This window comes from Lissotriton helveticus, chromosome 5_1 (assembly GCF_964261635.1).
Source record: "Lissotriton helveticus chromosome 5_1, aLisHel1.1, whole genome shotgun sequence".
Classification (NCBI taxonomy): domain Eukaryota; kingdom Metazoa; phylum Chordata; class Amphibia; order Caudata; family Salamandridae; genus Lissotriton; species Lissotriton helveticus.
The window spans coordinates 1,058,843,003-1,058,868,804 of record NC_136065.1 but is presented as its reverse complement, the minus strand read 5'-3'; the positions used below and the strand labels follow the sequence as shown (position 1 = coordinate 1,058,868,804).

Sequence of the window (25,802 nt, the reverse complement as noted above, 5' to 3'; positions counted from 1 at the left end):
CATTTCCCATTTCCTACAACGCCCAATCACCCCCACCCATCCTTTGAACATACTTTACAAAATATTCTATAATCACTTTCAGCACATTTGTCAAACAGTGCCAAATGTATTAGTAATCAAATAGACTATTTGGCTCAAGAATAAGGCACTATCACTGACTCTCTAATGTAATATACTTATTTGTCCTTCTTTCCAAATCTGCCAAAATTACTAGGCCCCAAAAGTGAGCAGACCACCAATATATAATATTTGGGTTTCACTTGTTTTAGGAGACTCCTACATTTTGCAAAAGAGGAAAAAAAGGTAGGTGTCAGTTTGTTCAGTTTTACATCACCTGTTTTTAGGCATAGGACTCCTTTGGGTGAATATTGTATATTCACACTCTGTAATTACACACATTTAATCACTCAAATATTTTCCATATGCATATTAATTAGTCATTTTAGCAACAGTGATGTAGTATGGCTCACCCGTAGAGAGGAAATGATTGTAATAATTACAGAAACTGGAAGACCGAAATGATTGCTTTTAAAACTGAAAGCAGAAAATGAAGCATGGATTTTTATCATACTTTATTTCGTTGCACCCAATGTAACCTGATACAGAGATGAATTGCATAACTACAGAAAAACACAAGGCATTCATTGCAGAAGATGAGATGAAGACCATTCATATAATGTATTCAGAAGGCATTTGCACTTTGCTTGGCATACAGCCAGGCTGCTCAATGTGATAAGAAAGTGTTGCCACACCCCATTACAGGAGAACATACGGTGGAGGAATGCTGTGCAATGTGCTCAGTAGTGTGAATTTAATCATGGCCAGTTGCAGCAGGAACAGCTGGCATCAAAGACTAAGCCGGTCTGACAAGCCTGTTGATAGGTATTTCCATTCAAGCAGTTGTAGAAGCCGTTCTTCAATGTTGGGTTCGGGTAGAGGCCGTTGGCTTTACCCGCACAGAATCCACTGCCACCAGAGCTGCTGCCACCACTGCTGCCACCGCTGCTGCCTCCACCGCCACCGCTGGGGGCTGGAGCTGCTGTGACTGGGACTGCAGGGGCGGTACAACCTAAAAGGGCATAAATAAAAGGTACCAATAAGTGGAAATACTCTGCAATCCAACTCTAGTCCAACATGGTCTGCCAAATTAGCCCATGAATCTAATGTTGCGGCCTAATTACATTTCCACTTCATAATTATGAATGTTTCTTTTTTAAATACTGTTAATTGGTTCTGTATGGCATGCCCAGAAGGTGGACCTGTGCCATCTGAATTTCCTGAGCATCTTGCGACGGTGAAATGCAACAGGTAGCATGGTTCTGACGTTTTGCGAACACATGGTCTTACTGGAGAGAAAAGGCAGAGAAAAAGGAAACAATGAGGTTAAAATTATGAATCCTCAACGGGGACATGGAAATAAGGGGCTTCATTCCAAGAAGCCAGGCACAAACACTGTAGAAACACACCCAGACACAGGCAGAATACTATGAAGGAAACTGACCATCATATGCATCTAGTCGGCCAAGCCCCCGGTTACTGAAGCCTGGGCAGATGTGCCTTTACCACAACCTCATCTTTCTGCTAATGTTTGCTCCCAGGTGTACCATGTTTGCATTAGGAAATCCAAATTCTACATAGTCTCCAACCATAGTGTTGAAAAACTGTTGCATGCATTCAGCATTAATAAAGCAAACAAAGCCACTTTCGCAAACCCCAGCTTTTGCACAGATCATATGGACCTTCTTTATGACCCTTTTATGAGTCAGGTGGACTTATGCTGTCTGAATTTGGGCAACCACCGAAGGGGACAACCGTCCATTGTCTTGGCTTCACACCATATCTACGGTAACAAGCTGTGTTTCTTTGGAATAAGGACAATCTGGTTCCAGATTAAGCAGATACCACATTCATTCCTCGGTCAAAAATCTTTATTAGGCACATGAGGTTTTACACACCTAGAGACCCTCCCAGCTCTGTAAAGCAACCTTATTGTTCTGAACCTAAATGCTAGATGCTTCTGAGGCAGGTGTTCAATTCCAATTCTTTTACACTTTAAGGAGCGCAGTTTTATTAAATGCTTAGGATGCTATGTAGAGTTTGACAGAGTTCCCCTCCGTCCTATTTCGAGGGTACATGTGGTGGTACACTCCCAATAGGGCGGTAGTCCTGCATTCATTAAACTCTAAAGTGATTTAGCAGGTTAAACGAATCCATTAGAATGATGTCCATGTCTCACACAACATTTAGTATTGTTGTACTAAATTATAAAAATCATTTTGTTGGCAGTGTCAGCTTGTCCAGTTTGGAGTGCATTGGTTTTTCAATACCACCAAAACAAAATAAACCCTTAGTGGGAGAGGGTGGGAGACACTGTACAGGAGAAACGATACTGGTGATAAACTCTGGCTTGAGTCAACTTCATTATGTACTGCTATTGACAACGTATAGGAAATTTTAGATCTGTGTTGTTAAACTTTACCACAAATCCTCTTTTTACAATACAGTGCCCTGTCATTGTATGTTTAATACATGCAGAAAATTAAACCTTCATTAAGCGCTCAGTTTCATAAAGGATGAAAACTGAAAAGAAAGAAAACAGGAAGATGTCCTTCAAATGTGTGATTGTTCCTCACCTGAAGCTTGTACTCCAAGAGTAGTCTTCAGCGCAGTGATCAGAGGAAACTTGCCCTGGTTGCAGAATGTGCCAGTAAAGTCATCTAGGTCAATGGCCCAGACCAATGCACCAGCCAGGTTGTTCTTCATCAGCCACTGAGCCTGGAAGGATTAGATGGAACATGCTACTATAAACATCAGTTAGTTTGTGTTGCCTTCAGCCTTTGCAAAATATCATGGAACAGGCCAATCTGTAAAGAGAACCTTGAGCGTGAAACTCTTCACATTGTCGTATCCAAGCCACTGGTTGCCCTGGTATGCGTAGGGAACCTCTTCAGCAGATGACCAGTTATCAGTAGCTCCATTCTTCAGGAACGTGCAGATCTGTAAAGATTAGAGATTGTATGAAATGTTCATTAATTTTATTTTTGTTTTGAGTGGTATAATGTACTGGCCAGAAATAACTCCAAAGTCAATGAATGTGTCAAATTACATGTACCTCATAGTAGGCCCAGAACCCAGCTTGTCTGGTGTACGGCCCCGCAGGACCAGCTCCAGATGTTGGGGCTGCAATGCCGTTGTTGGATGGATTGCTCAGAACAAAAGTGTGTCCATAGGTGGGAAATCCGACAATGAGTTTAGAAGCTGGGGCACCATTATTCAGCCAGTAGTTCATCACGTAATCCTACAAAGATAATAGTTGTTTTCAAGTTAAATTCTTTGTGAGTGGTGCACAAAATGTCATAACAAGTTCATACATACTTTGAGAGTCTCTAAAACTAGGCACTTGACAAAGATGAATTGAAAATTTCAGACAGTGACGAAACAGCATGTCATCACTTTTGGTCTGTCACTATACTTACGACATTCAAGTAGGCGTTTGCCCCAGTGGCAGAAGGATTGGTGTACAAGGGGCTGTTCTCCCCCGTGTATCCCTCCCAAGATCCGTGTAAATCATAGGTCATCACATGGATGTAGTCCAGAGCCCTGTCAGAAAAGGCATACGCATAAATAGGCTGCTGTTCCATATCTTAAGGGCACTGTACAGAATTTACAAGACAAGTGGCAGATACAGTTATATTTCCTGTGGTTGTACTATCCTGATGCACCAGGATGTTTGGATTTCCTATTAGATGCCTGCCATGCAGCAGCCCACTCTTCTTGCCCATCTTATTTACTGCCAGAATGCACAGAAACTGTGAGCATTTACTCAAACCTTCTAATCATTAAACTTTCAAATTTTAATGTGTAATTTTTATTGGTGCTCCTGCATACAACATTGTTAAACCCATCCTCAGAAAGAACACTGTACTCACGCGGAGAGCTGAGGGATCTGATACCCAGCCTGGATATTAGAGATGCCTGCTGCCACAGCAGCTGTGACCATGAGCCGGGGCTTGTTGCTCTGAGTTGCCTCCTGCTCAAAGGCTGCCCGCATTTCCTATAAAGAAAGGAAGAAATTGAAAATAGAGTTTATAATGGAGGGAATGGTTACTCTAGCATTTACGGGTAAATTGATAAAAAAAAATACCTCTCTCCAGACAGCCTGGGTAATGATTAGTTAAAAACATATCTTCTAGCACAATACACAGTCTTTATTAAAATCATCCCTTACAGAAGGGCTTCTTGTTCTAGAAAGTGCAAGCCTCTCCAGCAGGAGGAGACAGCTCCACATAGGTCAAGGGCTGAAGATTTACTCCTGCTTTCAACATCTCATCAGGGAAAAGAGAAAAAGACACCATGCCTATGTCCCTGGAAATGTCCAAAGTTCCCTGAGGATCAGAGCTATGGTGCAGGTACAATATTCATTAACCCCTCCCCTGCTGGTGACGGAACCGCTCCGTCATCAGACACGGCCGCGCTGTGCTGATGACGGAGCGGTTCCGTCACGGCCCGCTCGGAGCGCCTGCGCGGCAGCGATTCCATGCCTGCGCTGAAAGTTCTTAAGATCTGGCGGGGCCGTGACGGAACCGCTCTGTCATAAGCACAGCGCAACCGCGTCTCGAGACGGAATTGCCACCGCAGCGAAGGGGTTAAACAAGGAACTGATGTACTTTGCTTTGGAAACAATGAACTCCACCATCAAAGTGGAATAGAAAACCAAACCATTGGGAAAGGCAGAGGAATCAAGATGCAAAGAAGGGGTAGGGGTAGCTACTCAGAAACCCCAAGAATTATTTCAAACTCTGTACATAAGAATATGGCAGTTCTCCACAGAGTGTCACAGTCAGGGATGCTAGCCCTGCAGCAGTTGGATTAGCTAAACTGCATATATTTTTTTAAGATATCCTTGTTGAATTGGGAGAAGTTAATAGAAACACATTTTTCATATTTTAAGCTCTGTAATAGCTATTTTTGTCAGAATGTAAATAATATATGTAGAGTCTATATTTTTATTCCAGACTTTTAAAAAAGTGGAAGAGAAAGTCATAAAAAGTCAAACAATAGTGTAAATATCATTCTTAGATGAGATTTAAGAGACTATCTGCAGACAGCAGTATTCTTTAAAATGGTATTGCAGACTACAGGTCCACTAACCAAATATTTTGCATGCCAGAGGTTAGGTTATTCAACCCCCGGGTGGTAGATGTTCTAGCCTTCCATTTGCCTTCCTGACACCATTATTTTAAGATCGGCTCTCTTATTTGCCCGCTTGATCACTAGTGTTCTTGACGACTCAGCTGGTTAGCACTTCTAGTCTCCTCTGCAGAAGCCCTTCCTCACCCAGTCATCCTGATGTCTGCTTGGAGCACCCCTCCTTAGTGCCTAGTGCCCACTCCCCCAGCCTCCTCGAGGGCTGCCTGGCAGACTCAGTGAGCCCAACTGCTGCATGGCATCCTTCCAGTCTCCTCAACCATTGTATGGCACTCTTTCCTAGTCTTTCCCCCACCCTTGTTTTCAAAACTAAGGCCTAGATTCCCACTAGTCACCAAGACAGCAAGAGCTGTTTGGAGCTTTTGTCGCTGCCTGACTGACATCATTATCACTCCACTTGCTAGTTAGTACCCAAGTCTCTCATGTAGCAGGTGGAACCCTTGTCTGTCTATTGGTAGCTTTGTACCATTGTCTCCCTGTTGCTGAATGGTACTCTTTGCCTCGCTGGATGAATGTGGCACTGGTATCGGCAACAACTGGCTGGCACCCTTGTACACCCAAGAATTGCCTGGTGACCTTGCTATCTGCTTGGTAGTCGGCTAACTCATCTCCCTGCTCATTAGCTGGCTCCCTTATCTCTGCAAACCAGATGTCTGGCTGACTGAGTGGATGACTCAGTTGTATCCTCTCTGTCCAGTGTGTTCCTTTTTTGCCCTGGCCCTCCCAATTGCTGGCCTACACCATTGCCTCTCCACTGACTGCAAACCATGTGTCCCTTGTGATGGATCCTCAGGTACCCATTCTCAAACGTACAGGCTCATCTGCTTATCTATTCAACTCACTGCTGCTCTTGCCCCCTCACCATCTGGCTAGGGACTTTCTGCCTGTGCAAGTTGGTGTTCCTTTCTTCACCACAGGCTTTGCCCTTGGTAAACCTGAGGTCTGATTACTCTTCCTCACCTGGACCAGAGTAGTGAAGAGTTGTTTGTCCTGGGGTGGGCTTCCTCTGGATCCAGGGTACTCCCAGTCAAAGTCCAATCCATCAAACCCATACTGACGCAGGAAACTGATGACAGAGGTGATGAAAGTCTGACGGTTCTGTGAAGTTGAAACCATGGCGGTGAATCTAAAAAGGAGAAAGATGAAAGGGTCAGGGTCATTTTGAAGAGTGATGGCACTGTGCAAAGTGGGTAATGGACGCAATTAGAGGCACCACAATTTTAAAACTCACGGTGCTGTGCCAAAGTTCCAGCCACCAATCGCCAAGAGAGTCTTCAGTGCTCCATTCCTATGGATAGAATGATGGGAAGAGAAAGTTTAAGAACGCAATCTTTTTAATAAATTATAATGTACCATTAGAACATACAACAAGAGGAAGGTGCCCTCATCTGAATAAGAGGACTCCTGAAATGCAACAGTGATTGAAATACATATTCATCCTGTACTGAAATACTGACAATCAGTGAATAATACGGTCAGAAGTGAGCATCACCTGTCCAGGACACTCAGATTTCACCTTCTCATCTTAGCTTTAGGTCTGTAATTTACTTGCTGCAAATCATGCATACATCAATAAAAGGATTAGCCTGGTTATTAACTCATATTTACTTATTGATTCTTCGTTAGATATTTGTGTTACATAATGATGATCTCCAGAGAACAGAGGAGACTTTGACTAACCATTTGATCGCCTCTTTTTTATTCTTGGAGACCCTTTAAGTCACAAATGTAACTGCAGACTCATGCTCCTATAGAGTTACTGATGTGGTCAATTACTTACTGGTTCTTGAGGTTCTGAAAGGAGCTGTAGAGAGTCACGTCATTCCACTCAATTGTTGCGATTTGGTTGTTAGACATTCCAGCAAAGGCGTAGATCAGGTGAGTACACAGGCATGGGTCAATGTTGTCTGGCTTGAATTTTCCCAGGCCTGGCCTGTACTGGGCCCAGTTGGTGAAGTAGCATGTCAGCTGGTAGGCAGAGCCTGCATTGTGAATAGGATTAAGGGAGTTATTGCACACATTTAACATTGTCTGTCAGGCACTATCAAGTGGATTGCATGCCCTAGTAGGTAATATTGTTCACACACATCTTCCCCTACAGTGCTTCTCCATTCCAAACTACATCGTCAAGCCTCCTAGCTGTTGAACAAATAATAAAATGGAGGCATGCAGCAACCAGAATACTGTGCAAGGTACAATGGTTGACAGACTACATAGAGCTGTCGCCTAGCAGTGATAGTCCATGGTCAGTTCCTAATGGCCAATGTTGTTTGACCTCATCGTCTCACACAGACTTTGATGGCCCCTAATTATGGTATTTGAATTCCCTTATTAGGCTTTTTGGGAGAACATGGGAGGAATGTTGAAGAGGGAGGTAAAAGTGCAAAAACTCTCCTTAAAATAAAAAATCTGATCTTCACTCCTTACATCACAGGAAGTGTCACACGATCAGAGGCGGTAACCCCCCAACAATTCATTAAGGTGACTCTGCAGAAATACTCGTAGCTCAATTAGGTCAAGTCAAACATTTTTCACTCTGATAGGAATGCTTTGTTAGGATGAGCCAAATCAGTTATCTCTATGGTTTACACTGTCAGAAAAGAATCACAGTGCTAACACTGAACGTTCTTGAGCCTAAGCGCATGTATTGAGTCACCGTCACCTTCAGACTACACAAAACTACCAGGTCATTCAAACTCACAGTATTACAGCAGGAAGGTTGAATTCAAGCCAAGGCACTGAAATTAAATTGCAGGGTGAGGTTCACATATATGGGCTTAACAGAGGCTTTAATCTAAGGGCCACTCATAAAAAATAAAACACTCTAGCTAATGCATTAAACTTCAAATAGTGCTTTGGGTGGCAGGGGTAGAATGTAGGAATAACTAAAGTTGCATTTACAATGAGAGTGCTATTTTCAACTCACTTAGTCCTATCTGATGCAAACATCTGTCTGAGGAACAGAAACAAATAATGAAGGCCACTTACCTATCTGGGCATTGAGCAGCAGAGCCAGACCTGCATTGAGGTAAAAATGTGGTTACAATATAGCAATGAGAAGAGGGCAACAGCCACAGCAAGTGGAAGGTTTAGGAGCAGAACTCAAAAAAGAAATTTAAAATTTGCTTCATTAAGAAAACTTCTTGTTTTAAGGACATCATTCTCTACAGAAACTTTAGATGTTTGCGCTGCTGTCACCATGAAAAGTCACCATCTACAAAAGTCTTCTTTCCTTGAGTCTTAAAAACCTGAACAGATACATTCCTCACTTGCCTGTCTGCAGTGACTGATGCTCTGACCAGCCAATTCTATTTGGACATTTTGAGCAGTTAGCAGGGACCAGGTGCCACGTGAATTTAGAATTCTCTGTTTTAGATCATTTTAACATTTCATGACAACCACATACCAAGCATATTGGATATTAAGAAGGATATATTTAGGGATCAAAAATTGTTCTTTAGGCATGCCTTAAATTAACAGTAAATCAATGCCACATTAGAGACGTCTTTCAAAATATTTCTAATTATAGCCTAAAATAGTTCTACTATGACAATTTGATAATATTTATGTATTTGCAGGAGATACACTTTATATTAATGAAATACTGTTGATATGAATTCACAAATAACACCAGAATCAGGGGGATTTTTGATTCAGCAAATTTGTATCCCATCTCTACTAAAGATCTGCTGTGAAGAATCTACGTAAGAAACGCAGAATCATACTCTTTACTGAACAATGCAGTTCTCTGAACCAGACATAAGGAGCCACATGCACTTCATAAAACTCAAATACAATTTGTGTTTATTAAGGTATGATGAAGTTGTCATGATTAAGGCTGTTAATAAATATTTCACAAACAGAACACTATCAACATTAGTTTGCACACTGAACACTAAAATATAATTGCCTGAAAATAGCTGTCACAAGAAGCATGTAAGTTAGTTATAAGATTTTAATATTAGAAACCCAATCTACGTTAAGGGAGTCTAAACATTCCATAGGAAATATATTATGGCATTGAAGGCAAGTATTTGGAATGTTAAAACAATGATTCTGTTATAAAATGTAGACTTGTATATCAACTGTGGCTGTATGAACGAGGATGTATGGATTAGTTAAATAGACATGATCAGGCAAAACATTTCATAGTATACCGAACTTATATTTAATTTAACCATTCATATATAAATTGCATATGGGTGCATGTAAACTACTTTATGATCTTTGAAATTGAGTGTTTATTTTAATAGTATTACTAATAGTCAATGCAGTCACATCTACATGATTCCATACCCTGATGATGAGGAGGAAGATTTCCATATGGCTCCCAATCAGCACCGAGAAAACAGTCATGCACACCCTGGTCACAAGCAAAAAGGACTACAGAAACCCCTCTATGACGGGATCCACAAAAAAGAATCACCAGAAGGCTGCAGGCCATTTAGAACTTTGTGGCCAGAATTACTCTCAATCTACAACGATGCACTCACATCACATGACACCTGAAAAAGCTCCACTGGCTTCACAATTCTCAAATGTGCACAATTCAAACTCCTCGCCCACGCTTTCAAGGCACCCCATAACACTGGCCCACCATATCTCAACAATTGCACCTGATTTCACAACTTTTCCCGACACCTCCGCTCATCCGGACATCTACTTGCACAGATCCCATGCATATGGAAAACCAGATCCCAAGGAGGGGCTTGGAGGGGAGAGATCAAGCCTTCTCCTATATCTCTAGGAAAGTGTTGAACGACCTGTAGCTATACATAAGAGCCTCTTCCTCACATTTGAATTCCAGAAGATGCTGAAGACAAGGCTTTGAGTAGTCCCACTAGGCCCTAGATCTGGCTAGGCTCACACGTGCTTAGCACCAGAATACCAATCCGGATGATAGTGCCCTTTATAAATCTGCATAACAAAACAATAGCTATTGCTTTCATTTTCGCCACCAACAAAGGTCTGCCTTCAATGGTCAAACATGGGTTATCACCGTCAGCAGCTTATGACTGGTACCTAGTATATAAACTGAGTGACTGCATTTATGTAATGCATCAGCTAACATGTAATCAAAAGCTCTGGGATGTTTCTCCACATCCCAAAGGGATTATAGTCCCCTGCTCTATGAGCAACAGGATGAAGCACATGCCTAATTCCTAAAAATACATTTATGACCAATCATTACTATCATCTCAGTGTATGTAGAATACTAGGAGGCTGAGGTCTCCAACCTAATATGAAAACAGCCTCTTTGGATTCATGTGGCAGATCTGCAAGTCAGTGCATCATACCCTTTAACAGCAATATACCTTCATTTATGATGTGATAATTTACTGTATTTAAAACAAAAGAATGTAAAAAGCTTGATGTATATGACAACAGGTCTACAGTACTGAAAACAAGTCACCATATCTAGTTGTCCTGTGGCACAGATCATTAAACTTGCTAAATCCAGGTTTTTGGCTCATAAAATTTAATTTGTAACAAACTCCACTAAATATATTTTTATTTATATATATTTTTAATATCACTAATTCCTTTATCTGGTGGAGATGTAATGTCCATGATATTCCGAACCACGAAGTTACATGCAAGAACCTAGAATACAACTTTGTGGAGAAATCAAAAAGTGATATGCCTGAGTAAGTTCCAATCTGGACCCTCCATTTACAAGCAAAGGCTTAGTGAGGCATCAGCTCATTCAATCATCTACTTTCACACTTGATCTTTTGAAAGTGCTTGCCCTTTCCATAGGATTCAGTTCCTCTTGTGTTATTCCAGCCAAGTTCGGATCCTGCCCCTGGAGATTGACAAGCTTGCCTCGCCCCTCACTCGGCCATGCAGTGCTTCTCTTGCGGCAGCACGGGTGCGCAATTTTGAAAGAACCATCACCCCATTCTTCTACTCCTAGTAACTAACGCTCTATTATTTTACTGCTTATGCTATCAATATTTTGGAGAAACAAGAAAACAATAGTCTCTCAATTGCCATAGAGTCAAATTCCATTCTTGACCTGCTACAATCCTGTTTCTATCTTACAACAGTACAGTATTGACACTGGCAACAGTGGGTGATGAACTGTGCTGGGTTCTAGATCAGGGAGATGGTTCAGATTCTTTTGGATTTGTCTACAGCTTTCGACACATCTCATGAAGCCCTAAAACCAAGGCTCCAAATGACCAGCGTCAGAGGCTTAGCTTGGGATTGGCTAAACTCATATGCACAGAATAGAACGCAAGTGCTCAAAAGAGCCTCTTTAATTTCAGATGTTAACATGAGGTTCCCCAAGGCTCCTTACTGAGCCCTACACTATTTAACATCTATATCAAGCTTCCCTTTTTACTGATCCGAGCATTTGGCTACTTTGTTTAATGATGTATGTTTGTAATACTTGCCTAATCATTGCGTTAGCAGGCCCAATGGAAATCAACCAGGCTTATTTTAAAAGTTGTCTTTCTGAAGTAGCTTACATGGATTCATTGCAAAGTCTTGAAACTTAAACCTGACTATACTGAAGTGTTTTATAATATGATGTCTGATAATTTGGGTGAGTTGGGCGATCCACCGACTTCAAGTAACACAATCAGAAATCTGGTTTTCTAGCTTGATGACGACCTTACCCTGTCAATCTAGATAAAAAATGGTTTCAAATGGTTTCTCATTTTTGAAACTGTTAAAGGAAATCTCCTCCCTTGTTCCTTTAGGATGTCGTAAACAGGTTTTGCAGCATTATTTCAAGACTTGACGACTGCAACAGTCTTTATATTGCTACCTCATAAATGTACTGCTAAACTACAACTCATTCAGAATATTGATGTGCTTAGGATGTTTGGTCTTTGCTGAGAAGCGCATCTCACCCCTTCCAGGAGTCAGCTGCACTGGCTGCCCTAGAGAAAAAAATGCTATTCAAGACATTATTCCTGGTACATTGAGTGTTAACTAAATCTGTCCTTTTAATCTTTAGGATACATTCCGTATATATATTCTTAATAGATCATTTTTTTCCGCGTCTGACCTTAATTTGATGACTTCTTGTTTCAGAAACTTAATTTGTTGAGGAGCCCATAGTTTACAAGAGCAAAGCATCGAAAAGCCCTCTCTGTTTTCCTTAAAGCTATAACCACTTTCAGTTCAGAATTAAAAAAATATTTTTTTACTTGAGCAAGTACAGTTATGGGTATTCAATTTGTTTCTCAGTTCGACCAGCTTTTAGTGCCAGAACACTCCTCTGGGTAGCAGGTGTGCTCTACAAATTTTAAAAACATATTGTTGTCCAGGGTAAAGGCAGAGACAAAGACAGCTATTCCTAAATTGCTCAAGAGCCTGAGGTTTATACTCACCAGTGAGGAGAAGAAACTTGCCCATGTTTGTGACTGTGCTGCTACTGAGGACGGTGTCCTGCTACCTTTTTATACATCAAGGTCCCAAATGTATTCCAGTGTTATCACATTATAATCTGTAGGAAACTGGCTCTATATATCTTTAGCCGAAGTATCAATATTGGACTTGCCACAGAACAAAGCCTCCAGAGTTCAACAAACAGTGCTATCATGTTTCCACAGTCTGAGTACCTGCACAAGTCAGCTAGGGGTTACAGTACCACTAAATGTAGCTCTTAGTAGTCTATGTGGTTGTTTTATTCTCATACTATGCATGATAACAGTCACAAGTCATGCTGCTTAATCTTTTTGACCTTGGCCAAGGTTTTTTCCATTTTGCTGCGAGGAAGAAAAATCTGAGATTCAGTGCAAAGACGTCTTTCAGAATCGAATGCTTGATTTAGTGTTATCTACGTTTTCAAATGGGTACAAGCACCATCTACCACCTAGTGAAGTGTTAGTATTTTTCATAAATTATTCAAGAGTTATTAGTCTATCTAAGCTATTAATGGAGAGCTCTTAAAAAAGTCTTCCTTTTCAGACCGTGTACAACTCTAAAAAGAAATGTACATAAGCAAGCTAGCTTGGCCTTGACACATATGAAAAGTACTGGTGCTTTAACAAAAAAACTAATAGGAGGAGCAATATAATGGTAAGTCAAGGGGACTGGCACAATCCCACGTTTGTTCCCAACTCTGCCTACCGATAGGATACCCATTTGTGGAGGAACAGATACAATATAATGGAAATCTGGGACCAATTACGTGCCAATATGTTCTGAATAAGTGTGAACTAGAGAAGGTGGTAATTGAAGAGTGAAAGAGTTTTTCCCCAGCACTCCTGGGTGTGGTGATTAACCCTGGGCAAAGTACTACGCTACGCTCGCGTAGTTTCCGAATGTTGCGCTACTTCGCACTACGCGAATTGCACATGGCACAGTGCAAACACGCATAGCGTAGCGGTCATTTTTAGCTTGCATCGTGGTCCTCAAAGTCAAGTTGGCGACCGCGAGCGAGTAAAATGACAACCCGGTGAGACTTTTTCCTCGTTCCCAATCAGCAACATCAAGTTGCCGATCGAGAGAGTGGAGAATAAACCTCCCGGCGAGAAACTCAACACGTGGAGGTCAGGTTTCTCTTTGCGAGTGATCGCGTATGCTCGCGACCGCTCGCGATGAGAAACTACCAGTCCGCATTGAGAAAGCTACTGCTCGAGTAGAAATCTACTCGAGCGGCAGAAAACGACTGCTTGCACTGTGCAAGATGCAGTTTGCGCTGATTGCACAGTGCGGACAAGCATCCGGCACTGTGCAATCAGTGCGAACAGCATTTTGCACAGTGCACTGCGTAGCTGGCGTAGTGCGAAGTGCACTTCGTGTAGCTACGCGTAGCGTTACTATGCAAACTACGCACAGGGTTAGTGGTGACGGTTCCTGTCCCTTATAACTTAATCGTCTAGACCTTCTTATTTACCTTGCTCTCCTTATTTTCTGACCTGACAACCGGGGACGATATACCAGTGGAGCCGGAGCTGGAACCAAAAAAAAGAGAAAGAAGAAGATTGCCAGTGAGAGAAGAACTTAAAGACCAAAACCACCGACCCCGAATTAAGTCAACCCCCCCCTTTTTGTGGATTTCTCTTGGTACTCTTTTTGTTGCATTGTCTTCCCGAATAATTACGCCAAAATTGAGAAGCACATCCGGCCTCCTAGGTTTATTTTCCGCCCATCCCTCCCAATAAGGCAAAAACGTATTCCTGTGGTTCAACTCAGGAAATCACCAACTTGAGTTCAGTGAGAGCTTCAGGTGTGGTAATACTCATTTACCATGTACACCAACAACCCCATTTCAAGCCCAAATGGCAGGTTCAGCATGACACCCAAGTGATGTAGCATCTGCATGGATTTCTTATAGCTCTGTGCTTTATCACCACATATAGCACTCTGTGGAGCGCAGGGCTGCATAGGGTGGGTTACAGCCGCTTGATGATCTGCCATGTAAGGTTCAAATCAAGTCACTATTCTTGAATAAACGTATGGGGCGCAACACCTACTTACACAGTGTAGGGCAAACCAGACAGGGGCACAAGGAAGGCCAAGGTGAGTGGGCAACTGAACAGTAGAGAAGGTGGGCAGCACAGTTAGGAGTTGGTCTAACAGCTAGGGCGCTCGACCTCGGACCTGGGGATCTGGGTTCGAGTCTCGGTAACGACACCAAAAACCTCCTGTGATTCTGGGAAAATCACTTAATCTCCCCGTGCCTAAAATGAATGCGTGTCCTCATGTAACGTAACTGGTGCTATGTAAAGCGCTCTGATACCTGATTCAGTTCGGGTCTAGTTCGCGCTATATAAAACTCTGCAAAAAAAATAAAATACCTCTGGGGAAGGGCTCATTCTCTTGTTAAAGTCGATAGACTGGCCTATGGGCTTCGATATTACAACAACAAGGAGGATGCACCACTATTACTGACAGGTTTTAAGGGATGGTTTAAGCTGGGAGTACGAAGGACCTAGGAATATGAGAACCTAAAATCAGTGATGGACTACCTGGAGCCAGTGGGGACACAACTGTTGAAGAAACTGAATGGCAACGTGTGGCCCTTGGACAGTTTGATAGAGTTGCTCACTGGGGTAGAGTCTACGAAAGAGCAGCGAGAGTTCAGACTGACTCAACATCTGTCCAGCCCACAAGGTCAGTCCGTGAATGATTATTATCAGTGACATACCTGTCAGTGAATGTTGGCATTCACCTGGTGAGACGGGTAGGGTTAGCAACATGTGTGGCTAAGAGCTGCATAAAATCTGTGTTTTACTTTTTGCCAGTGCACCCAGGTGATTTTGATCTGTTGGGCATACAGTTTGGGGGCACTTGTATGCCCCAAGATCATCCGAACCATCAACATAGAAAAAATAACCACTTCATTCCCATGACTCCAAATAGACAGGAGTACACCTACTACCCTATGGAGCACTGGCCAGGCCAGTGGCCTCCACTGCCTCCCACCATTCCCTTTCTCCTGTGCACAGCCTTTCAATCATTACCCCAGCTCTCCTGCCTTGAGTGGCAAGGAGTAGCCAAGGAGTAGGGGTAGTTGCTGATCAGGCATAGCTGATCAGCAACTCTATCTCTTGTGCCTTATTTGAGAAGATCAGTTCTTTTTTTTATACTGGCAGTTTACTTTTGTGACTGGAGCAATGACAGTGGCACACTACTTGGAAAATGTCTTTTTTGTGGAAGCAACTGGCTGTACAAACTATCAGCGATGGCTGGTTAGTTTTCTAGAGCACGTGTAGACAGCTCAAGAAAAGATGGAGGAAAAACAAAACACCGGAATCCCACACAGCCTCCAAAGCCGCCGTCATCCCACACCACATCCTCGTCAAAACCACAAAGAAAATGACCCTCCAAGACAGAATCAACGCCAACGCACACATAGCAAAGAAGTCTTCGCCATTGTCAAGGAGTTTGCCAAACCCAAAAGTGAGACCACAGAAGTCTCACCCTCCCAAGACCTTTTCTACAAACTGGGGACCTACTTTCACCACAAGATCAAGCATATCTACAGCAGCTTTGACACCAAAGACCCACCCATCACTCCCACACCACCACATACAACGACGATGATGATGCCCCCAGCAGATCCTGCTCATCTGGACCCTGCTTGCCACAGACCACACTCTCAAGACCATGAAGAGCATTCACTCCACATCTTCCGCAGACCTGCCATCGCCCCCAAACTACGCTGCACCATCAACTGCTCCATCGAGACTGCCACCTTCTCCGATGACTGAAAACACAGCGGGATCAAGCCCCCACTGAAGAAACTGTCTGTCAACACGACAGACCTCAAGAATTTCACACCCATCTTCCTGGTCACCTTCCCAGCCAAGGTCATCGAGAAATCCAACATTTCCCAGTTAACCACATCCTAGATTCCTCTCAATCGGGCTTCAGAAGCAACCACAGCACCGAAGGCACCCTCGTCGCCATCACGGATGGCATCTGCTCCCTCCTAAATGCAAAGAAACAGCAGCTTCCATCCTCCTGGACCTCTCTCCCGCCATCTCCCACCACACCCTAAGCATGAGACTCCACAAAGCCGGCATCCGTGACAAAGCCTTGGACTGTTTCCTTATCTTCCTCACTGGTAGAACATAGCGAGTCAGACTACCACCGGTCTTCTCGGAATCCATGGAGATTGGCTGGGAGTCCCCTAGAGCTCTTCCCGAGTCCCACCCTCTTCAAAATCTACATGGCCCCACTCGCTGCCATAGTCAGGAACCACAGACTCAACATCATCTCCTATGCCAATGATACCTAGCTGATCCACTCCCTCGCCGACGAGCCAACAATCGCCAGAAACAACTTCCAAGACAGGATGAAGTCCGTCATCACCTGGATGAAAGACAGCTGCCTCAAGCTCAACTCAGACAATACTGAAATGCTTAACCTGGGACAGACTCCTGGCGGCCCACTGAACTCCTCGCTCACCATGAGCTGCCAGAATAACAGCTTCTCCTCATCATGCTTTCTCGCTCTTCGCCTGCTTCGAAAGACCTTCAGATGGATCCCTACTGAGGCCAGAAAGACGGTCACCCACGCACTCATCAGCAGCAGACTCTGCAACGCACTCTACACAGGCATTACCCAGAAATTCCTCAGGAAATTACAGGGCATTCAAAATGCTGCACCCAGATTGTTCCCCAGCATCCCTCACCGCAGCCACATCTCCGAACACCTACGAGAACTCCACCGGCTCCCAGTCAACCAAAGAGTCACCTTAAAGCTCCTCACGCACGCCTACAAAGCCCTCCAAGATGGCATCCCACCATGCCTGAACTACCTCATCTCATTCCACGTACTCACTAGACACCTCCGCTTTGCCCAACTGGTTCTTGCCACTGTCCCTCTGATTCCGCAAGGCCAGAACTGGCCAGAACTGGTGGAAGATCCTTGACCTACCTCACCAACAAAACTTGGAACACCCTGCCTTTCAACCTCAGGCTATCCCCATTGCTGAACCGATACAGTAAGGATCTCAAGACCTGGCTCTTAGACTGAACTGCAGCACCCAGTCGCCACTGTAGCCCCTCTGTCCCCCACCCCCCAGCACCTTGAGACCTTCATGGGTGAGCAGTCACACTTAACAAGTACTGATTGATTGATTTGGCAAGGACACTAATATGCGGATCAATGCTCTGAAAGGTGAAAGAAAGGGGGAGTAGCATAGCTTTCCTAGATTGTTTCCATTGGTGGTTGCATTGGTTCTGTAGGGGGGCCAGGTTTGCAAACAAGCAACTGCTGTTTAATGTGTATGACATGGCTGCGGTGCAAATAGTTAAAGGTCTGTAAGAGACTCGAAGGTCCTGAAGCTGCTGAGTGTTTGTGTGAAGCCTCTTATGGCATATCATAGTGCTCAGGGAAGGCATGTTCTGGGAATGGGCAATGATGTGCGGATGCTTTATCTTGCTTGCAGTGGAGGAGATTTAGTGGACTTGCTTTGGGAGCGGACAAGGAGAAAATGCCAATGCCTCTAGGACCTGTGACAAATAGAAGCATTGGGGTAATTTTCACCAGCCAAGCAGAGGGTGTATGTACATTTTATTTATTTTATTTATTTATTTATAGAGTTTTATATAGCGCTGGCTAGACCCGAAGGTACCAGAGCGCTTTACATGAGAATCAACAATGTAGCAGAAAAAGTTCAACAATTACACAATACATCAAAAAATAGGCAATACAATTAGGAGAGGAGAGGAGAGAAAGGAGAGAGAAAAGTAGTGGAGGGGGCAGGGGAGGTGAGAAAGGGAGGAAAGGGACAAGACAACAGGAGAGACGAAAGGAAGCCTGTCTAAAGACCGACTGGGTAGGTGACGGCCAAGGGGAGAATCCACGGCCCATCTCCCCTATAGCTAAACCAGGTAGCTCCATCGGGCCTCAGACAAAATAGTTCAGTTTCAATACATTGAGAGAGGGGAGAAGGAGAGACATAAATAGAGGGAGGATGCGGGAGGAGACAACAGGAGAGACGAAAGGAAGTGCAACAATGTAGTTCAACAATATAACAGAAAAAGATCAACAATTACACATTACATCAAACAATCAGCAATACATTAGGAGAGGAGAGAAAGGAGAGAGAAAAACAGTGGGGGGTAGGGGAGGTGGGAAAGTGAGGATAAGGGAAGAGACAACAGTAGAGACGAAAGGAAGTCTGTCTAAAGACCGACTGGGTAGGTGACGACCAAGGAGGGAATCCCCCATCTCCCCTATGGCTAAACCAGGTAGCTCCATTGGGCATCAGACAAAATAGTTCGGTCTCAGGTGGCGAGGGAATAGGTTCATAGAAAAACAGGGCACGGGCAGGTGAGGGCAGAGGACAGAAACTGGAAAGAGCAAGCAGGCAAGCAAGTAAGATGTTGAGGACAGTGCATTCTTTCTTTGGTTAACCGTCCTTCTGTACTCCGGTAAAATCTTATAAGGTGATTGGGAAATAGGGGTTGAGGTTGAAGTAGCCAGCGGGCGAGCAGAGAGGCAAACAGCAAATAACCCAGGTGGACGTTTGTGGTCAGAGCGAGCAAGGAATTGGCAAACAAATAAAGAAGAGTAGGCAAACTTTGAGGCGTTGAGGCGGTCAGCAGGGGGCAGCAGGAGACGCCGGTAAACAGGTGGCCCAAGCAGATGGCTGTGATCGGGAAGCGATTGAGGTGGCCAGCAGGGGGAAGCGGGAGATGGGGAGTAAACTGTAACCAGCACAAGCAGACGGCCATGTTACAAGTGGAGCAACAGGGAAATTGGCAGGAGAAAGAGTCGAATAATCAAATCTTGTGGCAGTAGAATAAACCAGAAAAGTCAAACCTTATGGCACGTTGCAGGGACATAAGAGATCCAATGAGTAACGGTGGTCGTGCTCTGAAATGCTGGCCGCACCCCGGGGGGTCGAGGCAGATGGACAATGTGATTTCATCACAGCTACAATGGAAATATGGGGGAGAGAGAGAAAGGCCGCAGGAGATGCCAGAAAACACAGGTGGTGGAAGGTACACACTCCCTCCGTACCATCCTCACTCCCGACACCAGGCGACCCACCCGCCCTTGAAGCAGCCGAGCTGGCCTGCACTGTGTTTCGCGAAATAGTGGCTGACCCCAGGGGGCCAAGACAGGGAGGTTGCAGAGGTCATGATGGGGGCTACCAAGAGGAAATGGATTCCTTTCGAGGACTTCAAGCCGGGACTGAACACCGGCAGCAGGAATCAGGATAGTGAGGGGGCCGTGGAAAACAGGCCGAAGCAGGTGTGTGAGTCAGTCAGAGTGAGTGAGGAGGACATATGGCAGAGGAGAGAAGATATAATGAACCTTATTATGGTAATAATAGCCAAAGGGTGGTCGCATGTCATGATCTGCAAGCATAGCTTTTTTTGGTAAATTACTTTGAACTATGCACCAGCTCTCTTGTTGTGAGCGCAATGATTACAAGTGTGGGCACAGGAGAAAAGGAATGGCGGGAGGCAGCAGAGGCCACTGGCCTGGGCAGTGCTCCATGGGGTAGTAGGTGTACTTCCGTCTATTTGCATTGATGGGACTCAAGTGGTTCTTTTAGGTCTCGCCTACGCAGCATGCTTGCGCTGCAAGGCAAAAAGACCTATTGCTATCGCATCGGCTTTTCAGCCAAACTCGTGCACACATTCCATTGCCTTCAATGGCAACTCGTGCACGTGTGGCGATTCACTTGCGGGAGCGCACAGCACCATATGGTAGCAATTATCGCGCCTGGCACTGCACGCTCCCGCAAGGAAAACGCTTTCACTCGCCCCCTCCTCTTGCCCCTCCCCCTTCTGCCTCCTTTTAGCGTGAGGAAAACGCTTGATTTGTATAGCGCCCAGACGCCAATTAAACTTAACACTGAGGCGGCCCATTCAACGGTGCAGCTGAGACCCGACAGCAGTCAGCAATTTGGCATTACCCCCTAAACTGCTCCTGATACACCCAACACAAACCGTCTCCCAGCAGTCGGTTATGAAACACTAAAAAGCAGGTTTCCGACGTCATGGTCCGTGTATAGAGCATTTGTTTATCGCCTTCTAGTGCCGACAAGGAGTCAAAGCTCTTGCAGACAGTAACACAGTAACAAGCTGGTGCGGAGCTGTGGTTAGGGGGGCCAGACTGGTATTGCCGCTGCACTCACACCTGAATTTGGCAAGGAAAGAAGTGTTGGATAGCTCATGGATAAAGACATAGCAGTAAAAGGCCTGTTTGGTTTCACAACCTAGTAGTACTTGTACAGCCCAAGCAGGGCAGAGGATATGGCCAGAGCAGAGTGTCTATGCTATTCCCACTCGCAAGTGACTCAGCAAAGCCGTGCCTGGGAGGACTCCACAGGCCGCCAGGATTTTCCATGTGGGGCTGCAGCGGGGCAGGATGATCCCTGGCGCTTTAGTCATCGCCGGGGCAGGGCACTAACAGGGAAGTTGTGGATGCCCGGGTCTGACGTGTTGATCGGAATTTGTTATGGTCGTATAACATGAAGGGGCAAAAGCGGTCGAGCAAAGCGCCAATCTTCTCCCACACCCCCACCGGCGCGATGGGAGGGGCAGAGGCTTCCTTGCAGTCCCGCCCTTCCCTGCAGATCACAGACACCCACATAGGACATCGATGTATGAGACAGGGCTGTAGAATGTACGAGTCACGGGCCCGCCGAACAGTCATCTAGGCTGCGAACTGCAATGAAATGTTCTATCTTTTGCGCCTGAGGCCCCAGTCAGTGGCCTCTTTGTAGGGGGGCTGCTGGTGCCCTGTACGCCCTGGCACCATTCGTCTTGGCTTCCCTTTGTGCCCTACCACTAGTTGATGGGTGTACAGGAGACGGCAAGATATTAACACTGCCGCACACCGATCTGTCTAACAACCTTTGCAAAGCAACGTTCGCTTAAAAGGTTTAAACCCAGCTTGGTAGATATGTGTGTATTTATATCTGTGACTAAAGAATCGTGCACGTTTATAAAGCACAGACATTATCCCAAGGTGCTGAGCGCTATACGAGAGCACAAGTTTACTGCACATAACGGACCAATAAAAGAATCTTTAACTTTTTAATTTAAAGGACTGCTTCACCTAGTAAAAATGTCCAATCCTTACTGTGCCTAGAATCCAATTTTCCATACATTCACTTGCTATTGACTGTGCAAATACGAGTGGGTTTGTGTCACGCATACGGTGCAATGCGGCACCTGTAAATTGTCCACAGTTCAAATACAGCCTGCCGGATGTTGGCAGTTGAATTACGTAGTCTTCTGTTCATTTTCTGACACCTTGCCATTGCGCCTCAAACAAACATTGGCAGGTGAAAGGATAGCCATGACTTATAGTAGTAAAAGTAGATAGCAAGCTCCTGAGTTCGCTGCCTCAGAATGGGACAGAAAACCTCACCGTCTTCTTTACTTCCGTACAAGGAATATCGTTCATTTTAATTAGACGTGCAAGATTTAGCATATTCCGAATAGCAAAACAAGACTATTGGCCAATGACAACAGGATATAAAGTGCTGTCCAGTCATCAAGCCATTGCATTGCATATCTAAAAACAAATATTTCAATGCGCTTTCTTTCTCTCACTACCACAGAAGGCCCATTTCCTCTTTATTTATTTAAGAAAACACATACCACCAGGTCATTGTCTATCTTGTACTCTAAATCTCTTGGTTCCCCCATCATTCAAAAGACGTTGTTGTAGAAGATATTTGTATGCTCTGCGGCTACATTACTCTCACTCCCACAGCTGCCGTCAGTCCTCTACAAATACATATATTTTTTAAAGTTTTTGGAGAGCCACAGCCATTTGTTCAAGTATGAAGCGCCTCGCTCTGCCCCTCACCCACCACAGAGCACGTCTCGCGGCCTCGCGGCTTGTTTCCTTCACTTCCCCGCATGCTCTGCATTGCTCCATACTACCCACACCCTGCATGCCATGCATTGCTTCATACTACCCCTACCCGGCGCACTCTGCATTGCTCCCACCAACCCCATCTCATCCAGTGCTTCCACAAGGCCAACTTTTTTTCTTTTCTTATTTATTTACACATGCCTCTAGCTCCTCTGTAGCTCTCCTGTCTTACTTTCACTCCCACAGCTGCCGTCAGTCCCCCACAAATACATGTGTTTTAAAGTTTTTGGAGAGCCACTGCCATTTGCTCAAGCCTTTCAGTTCTAGCATGCATAATACTATTTTTTTTTTGTGAAGGTGACAATAAAAAACAAGCATTGGTATAGCCAATAGGTCTCGCCTCTGGGACCTTATAAGTGTTTAGCCATGCAACAGTGGATGTTGTTGCACCAAGGATATTGTGCTGCATAACTAAATACTTATAAGGTCCCAAAAGCGAGTCCTATTGGCTATGCCAAGGCTTGTTTTATATTCTGTGACTTTATTCTTATGTACTGTACTAGTGATTTTTAAGTGTGAGCTGTCGACTATGTTACATTTTTGTATACTGTACTGTTTTAGATTACTTTTATGGTTTTATGTGAAAATCGAATAAAGTGTATTCGGCGGATTGATTGATCCCCCCACTGTTTTTTTAATTAATATAGAAGCCTTTATTAAAAAGTACATACAGAATTACATTTCGTAGTTAAAAAAGCTTGGATCAGAGAACAGTAAAGATGAGTGATTGATTCAAGGCTATATATACTTGCCCTCACTTTAGTTAAGAAAACATGTTTCAAAATCCTAAAACTGCTGGGTGTCCTGGAGTAGCTAAAATATTAGCAGCAGTAGGAGATATTTTGGTGGCCAACTTAATTCATGAATGCTACAAAATGTGTTAAATATGTTCTATTAGTGGCAAGAATATACTGATCATATGATCCTTTTGATGTGATTGCCTGTGCCAGACAAACCGTAGCATAGAGCATCTAAAGATTTTATAGCAGAATTGCCTACAAGTAAATTCGTCATTTTGGTAGTTGTAGACCATCTAACGAAGATGAAGGATTTAAGTTAATTTCATTACCAGTTTTGTCCACTTCAAGCACTACACTACACTTAGCACAAATGTTCATGAACCACTTCATCATATTAATGAATTCTTCTTAGAAAATACTTTCCCCAAAGATTGGGAACTGGAATCTTTGTACAGGTTGGCTGTTACTGCAGGCAATCCAGGGGGGAAAGGATAGGTCTTTTTGCTTTGGTTACTGGGTTAAAATATTTAAAGCAATAGCTGAACTGGATATGGTACCTCAAGCAGTCAACCTGGCATGGCAGCTGCAACCCCTGGCATGCCCCCTGTGACTCCTGGCCTCAAAGGTGGTAAAATCAGTGCCAAAAACACAGGGGATGCTCACCCTTATAACCATCCTTGTTTTCAGCCCATTTTATTACATTAATAGTTAATAAAAATCTGTTATTTACTATTAGGGTATGATAAAATGGTGCACCAAGAGTTGGAGCAGGATTCTCGCTCTCAGTTGAGGTAAGTACAATAACATGCTTTAAAATGTATGAAGTGTGTATGGGTGAGAGTGTATATATGTGAGAGGTAGCCTTTGTCTGAGCATGTGTCTGTGTGTGTGAACAGGTATGTGTGAGTAAAAGTGAGTTAGAGAGAAGGAGCGAGATTGAGAGTCAAGTGCGTGAGTGAGTCATAGAGTAAGAATGACTAACAGAGTGACTACAAGTGAGTGAGGGAGAATTTCTGTGTAAAAATGAGCGCAAGAGAGTGTTAGGGATTATGAGTATGAATAGGTGTGAGTGACAGTGAATAAGTGTGCAAGTGAGAATGAGTGAGTGAGGCAAAGAGTAAGTGCAAATGAGTGTGAGTGAGAAAGTATGGGTGAGTGAAGTGCAAATGAGTGTGAGTGAGTGAGTGAGTGAGTGAGAGTGTGAACAGTGAGAATGAGTAAGAGTGAGTGAGAATAATTGAGTGCAAGTGAGTAAGAATCTGAGTCTGAGTGAGTCAAAGTTCTTCAGCATTAGTGACAATATGGTGTTATGTATGCTTGTATGTATGCTTGTAAGTCTGCCGTTCAGCCCTGGCATACTGAACTCAGACTCCTGGAATGCCACTGCAAACAATTGGAGCACAAATGGAGAATGATCCAGGGCAATGCAGACAGGAGGACATTCAAATCTGCCCTACGATTCTACCACCAAATGATCCGCACTACCAAACGTGCAGCTCTGGCGGACCGTGTTGATGATAGCACCAACAGAAGCAAAGAAATCTTTGCCATTGTGAATGATTTCACCTCACCATCAGCCTCCTCCAACTCGATCATCCCCTCACAGGCCTCTGCAACAATCTTCCTCTATTCAATAAAATCTCCGCCCTTTCCTGCGACTTCAACCCGCAACCGGACCCAACAGACCTCTCCAAACACCTCCTGATCTTATCCAAAGAACCAGTGCTAACCACGTGGCCTGTCATCATCCAAGAAGAGACAGCTGCCACCAAGAAGTCCATCCACTCAGAGGCCTCATCGGACCTCTGACCCTACCACTCATACTCCAGAGCACAGCAACCCATCAGCGCCATGCTCACACCCAATCTGAATGCCTCCACCTCTTCCGCGACCTTACTAGGAAAGATGCAACTGTCCTTCAATTGCTGAAGAAGCCCACAGTAGACCCTTCAAAACCCACCAACTACAACCAATCTCCCTGCTACCATTCCAAGCCAAGGTCTTAGAGAAAATCAACAGACACCTCACTGAATACCTCAATAACCACCAACTCCTCGACACCACTCAGTCTGGTTTCAGATCCACACACAACACAGAAGCTGGCTTGATTGCCGCTAGAGATGACATCTGCATGACTCTGCATCCTTCATCCTCCTGTACATCTCTGCAGTATTCAACACAGTCTCTCACCACATCCTCATTCAAAGACTACATTACATCGGAATCCAAGGGCATGCACTCAGATCGACTGGAAAGACCCAGTCAATCAGCCTGGAATTGTACACCTCAGATGCCCATACCCTCATTTGTGGAATTCCGCAAGAATCCTCCCTGAGCATGACCCTCTCCAGTGCATACATGATCCATCAGCTCGCATCATCCGCTCTCACAACATCAACGTCCTCTATTATGCCAACAACATGCAAGTCCTTCTTTCCCTCATGGACAAGACACCCAGTACCTGGATCAAGGTCTATGCCTGCATGATTATAATCATGCAATTGTGATGAAGGCCAACTTTCTAAAGCAGAA

At 44.3% G+C, this 25,802-nt stretch overlaps 1 protein-coding gene across 1 annotated transcript; it reads right to left on the bottom strand.

Moving 5' to 3' along the window:
* Positions 1-555: 555 nt before the first annotated feature.
* On the bottom strand, positions 556-12,653 carry LOC144755106 (acidic mammalian chitinase-like). The gene is made up of 11 exons (XM_078643615.1): positions 12,555-12,653; positions 8,197-8,226; positions 6,989-7,190; positions 6,440-6,496; positions 6,169-6,334; positions 3,930-4,054; positions 3,477-3,600; positions 3,113-3,298; positions 2,878-2,997; positions 2,634-2,775; positions 556-1,069 (listed from the first exon to the last, which is right to left on the bottom strand). Exons 1-11 carry the CDS (start codon positions 12,577-12,579, stop codon positions 816-818), a joined length of 1,431 nt encoding a protein of 476 aa, XP_078499741.1. The 5' UTR covers positions 12,580-12,653; the 3' UTR covers positions 556-815.
* Positions 12,654-25,802: the final 13,149 nt, after the last annotated feature.

What these genes read in the sequence shown, in the direction of transcription:
- LOC144755106 (XM_078643615.1), bottom strand. Translation starts at nt 12,579, where the DNA reads ATGGGCAAGTTTCTTCTCCTCACTG. An exon ending in TGGAACTTTGGCACAGCACC is followed by an intron (nt 6,335 to 6,439) that starts GTGAGTTTTAAA and finishes TCTCCTTTTTAG; the next exon opens with ATTCACCGCCATGGTTTCAA. An exon ending in GGTTCTGGGCCTACTATGAG is followed by an intron (nt 2,998 to 3,112) that starts GTACATGTAATT and finishes TAATCTTTACAG; the next exon opens with ATCTGCACGTTCCTGAAGAA.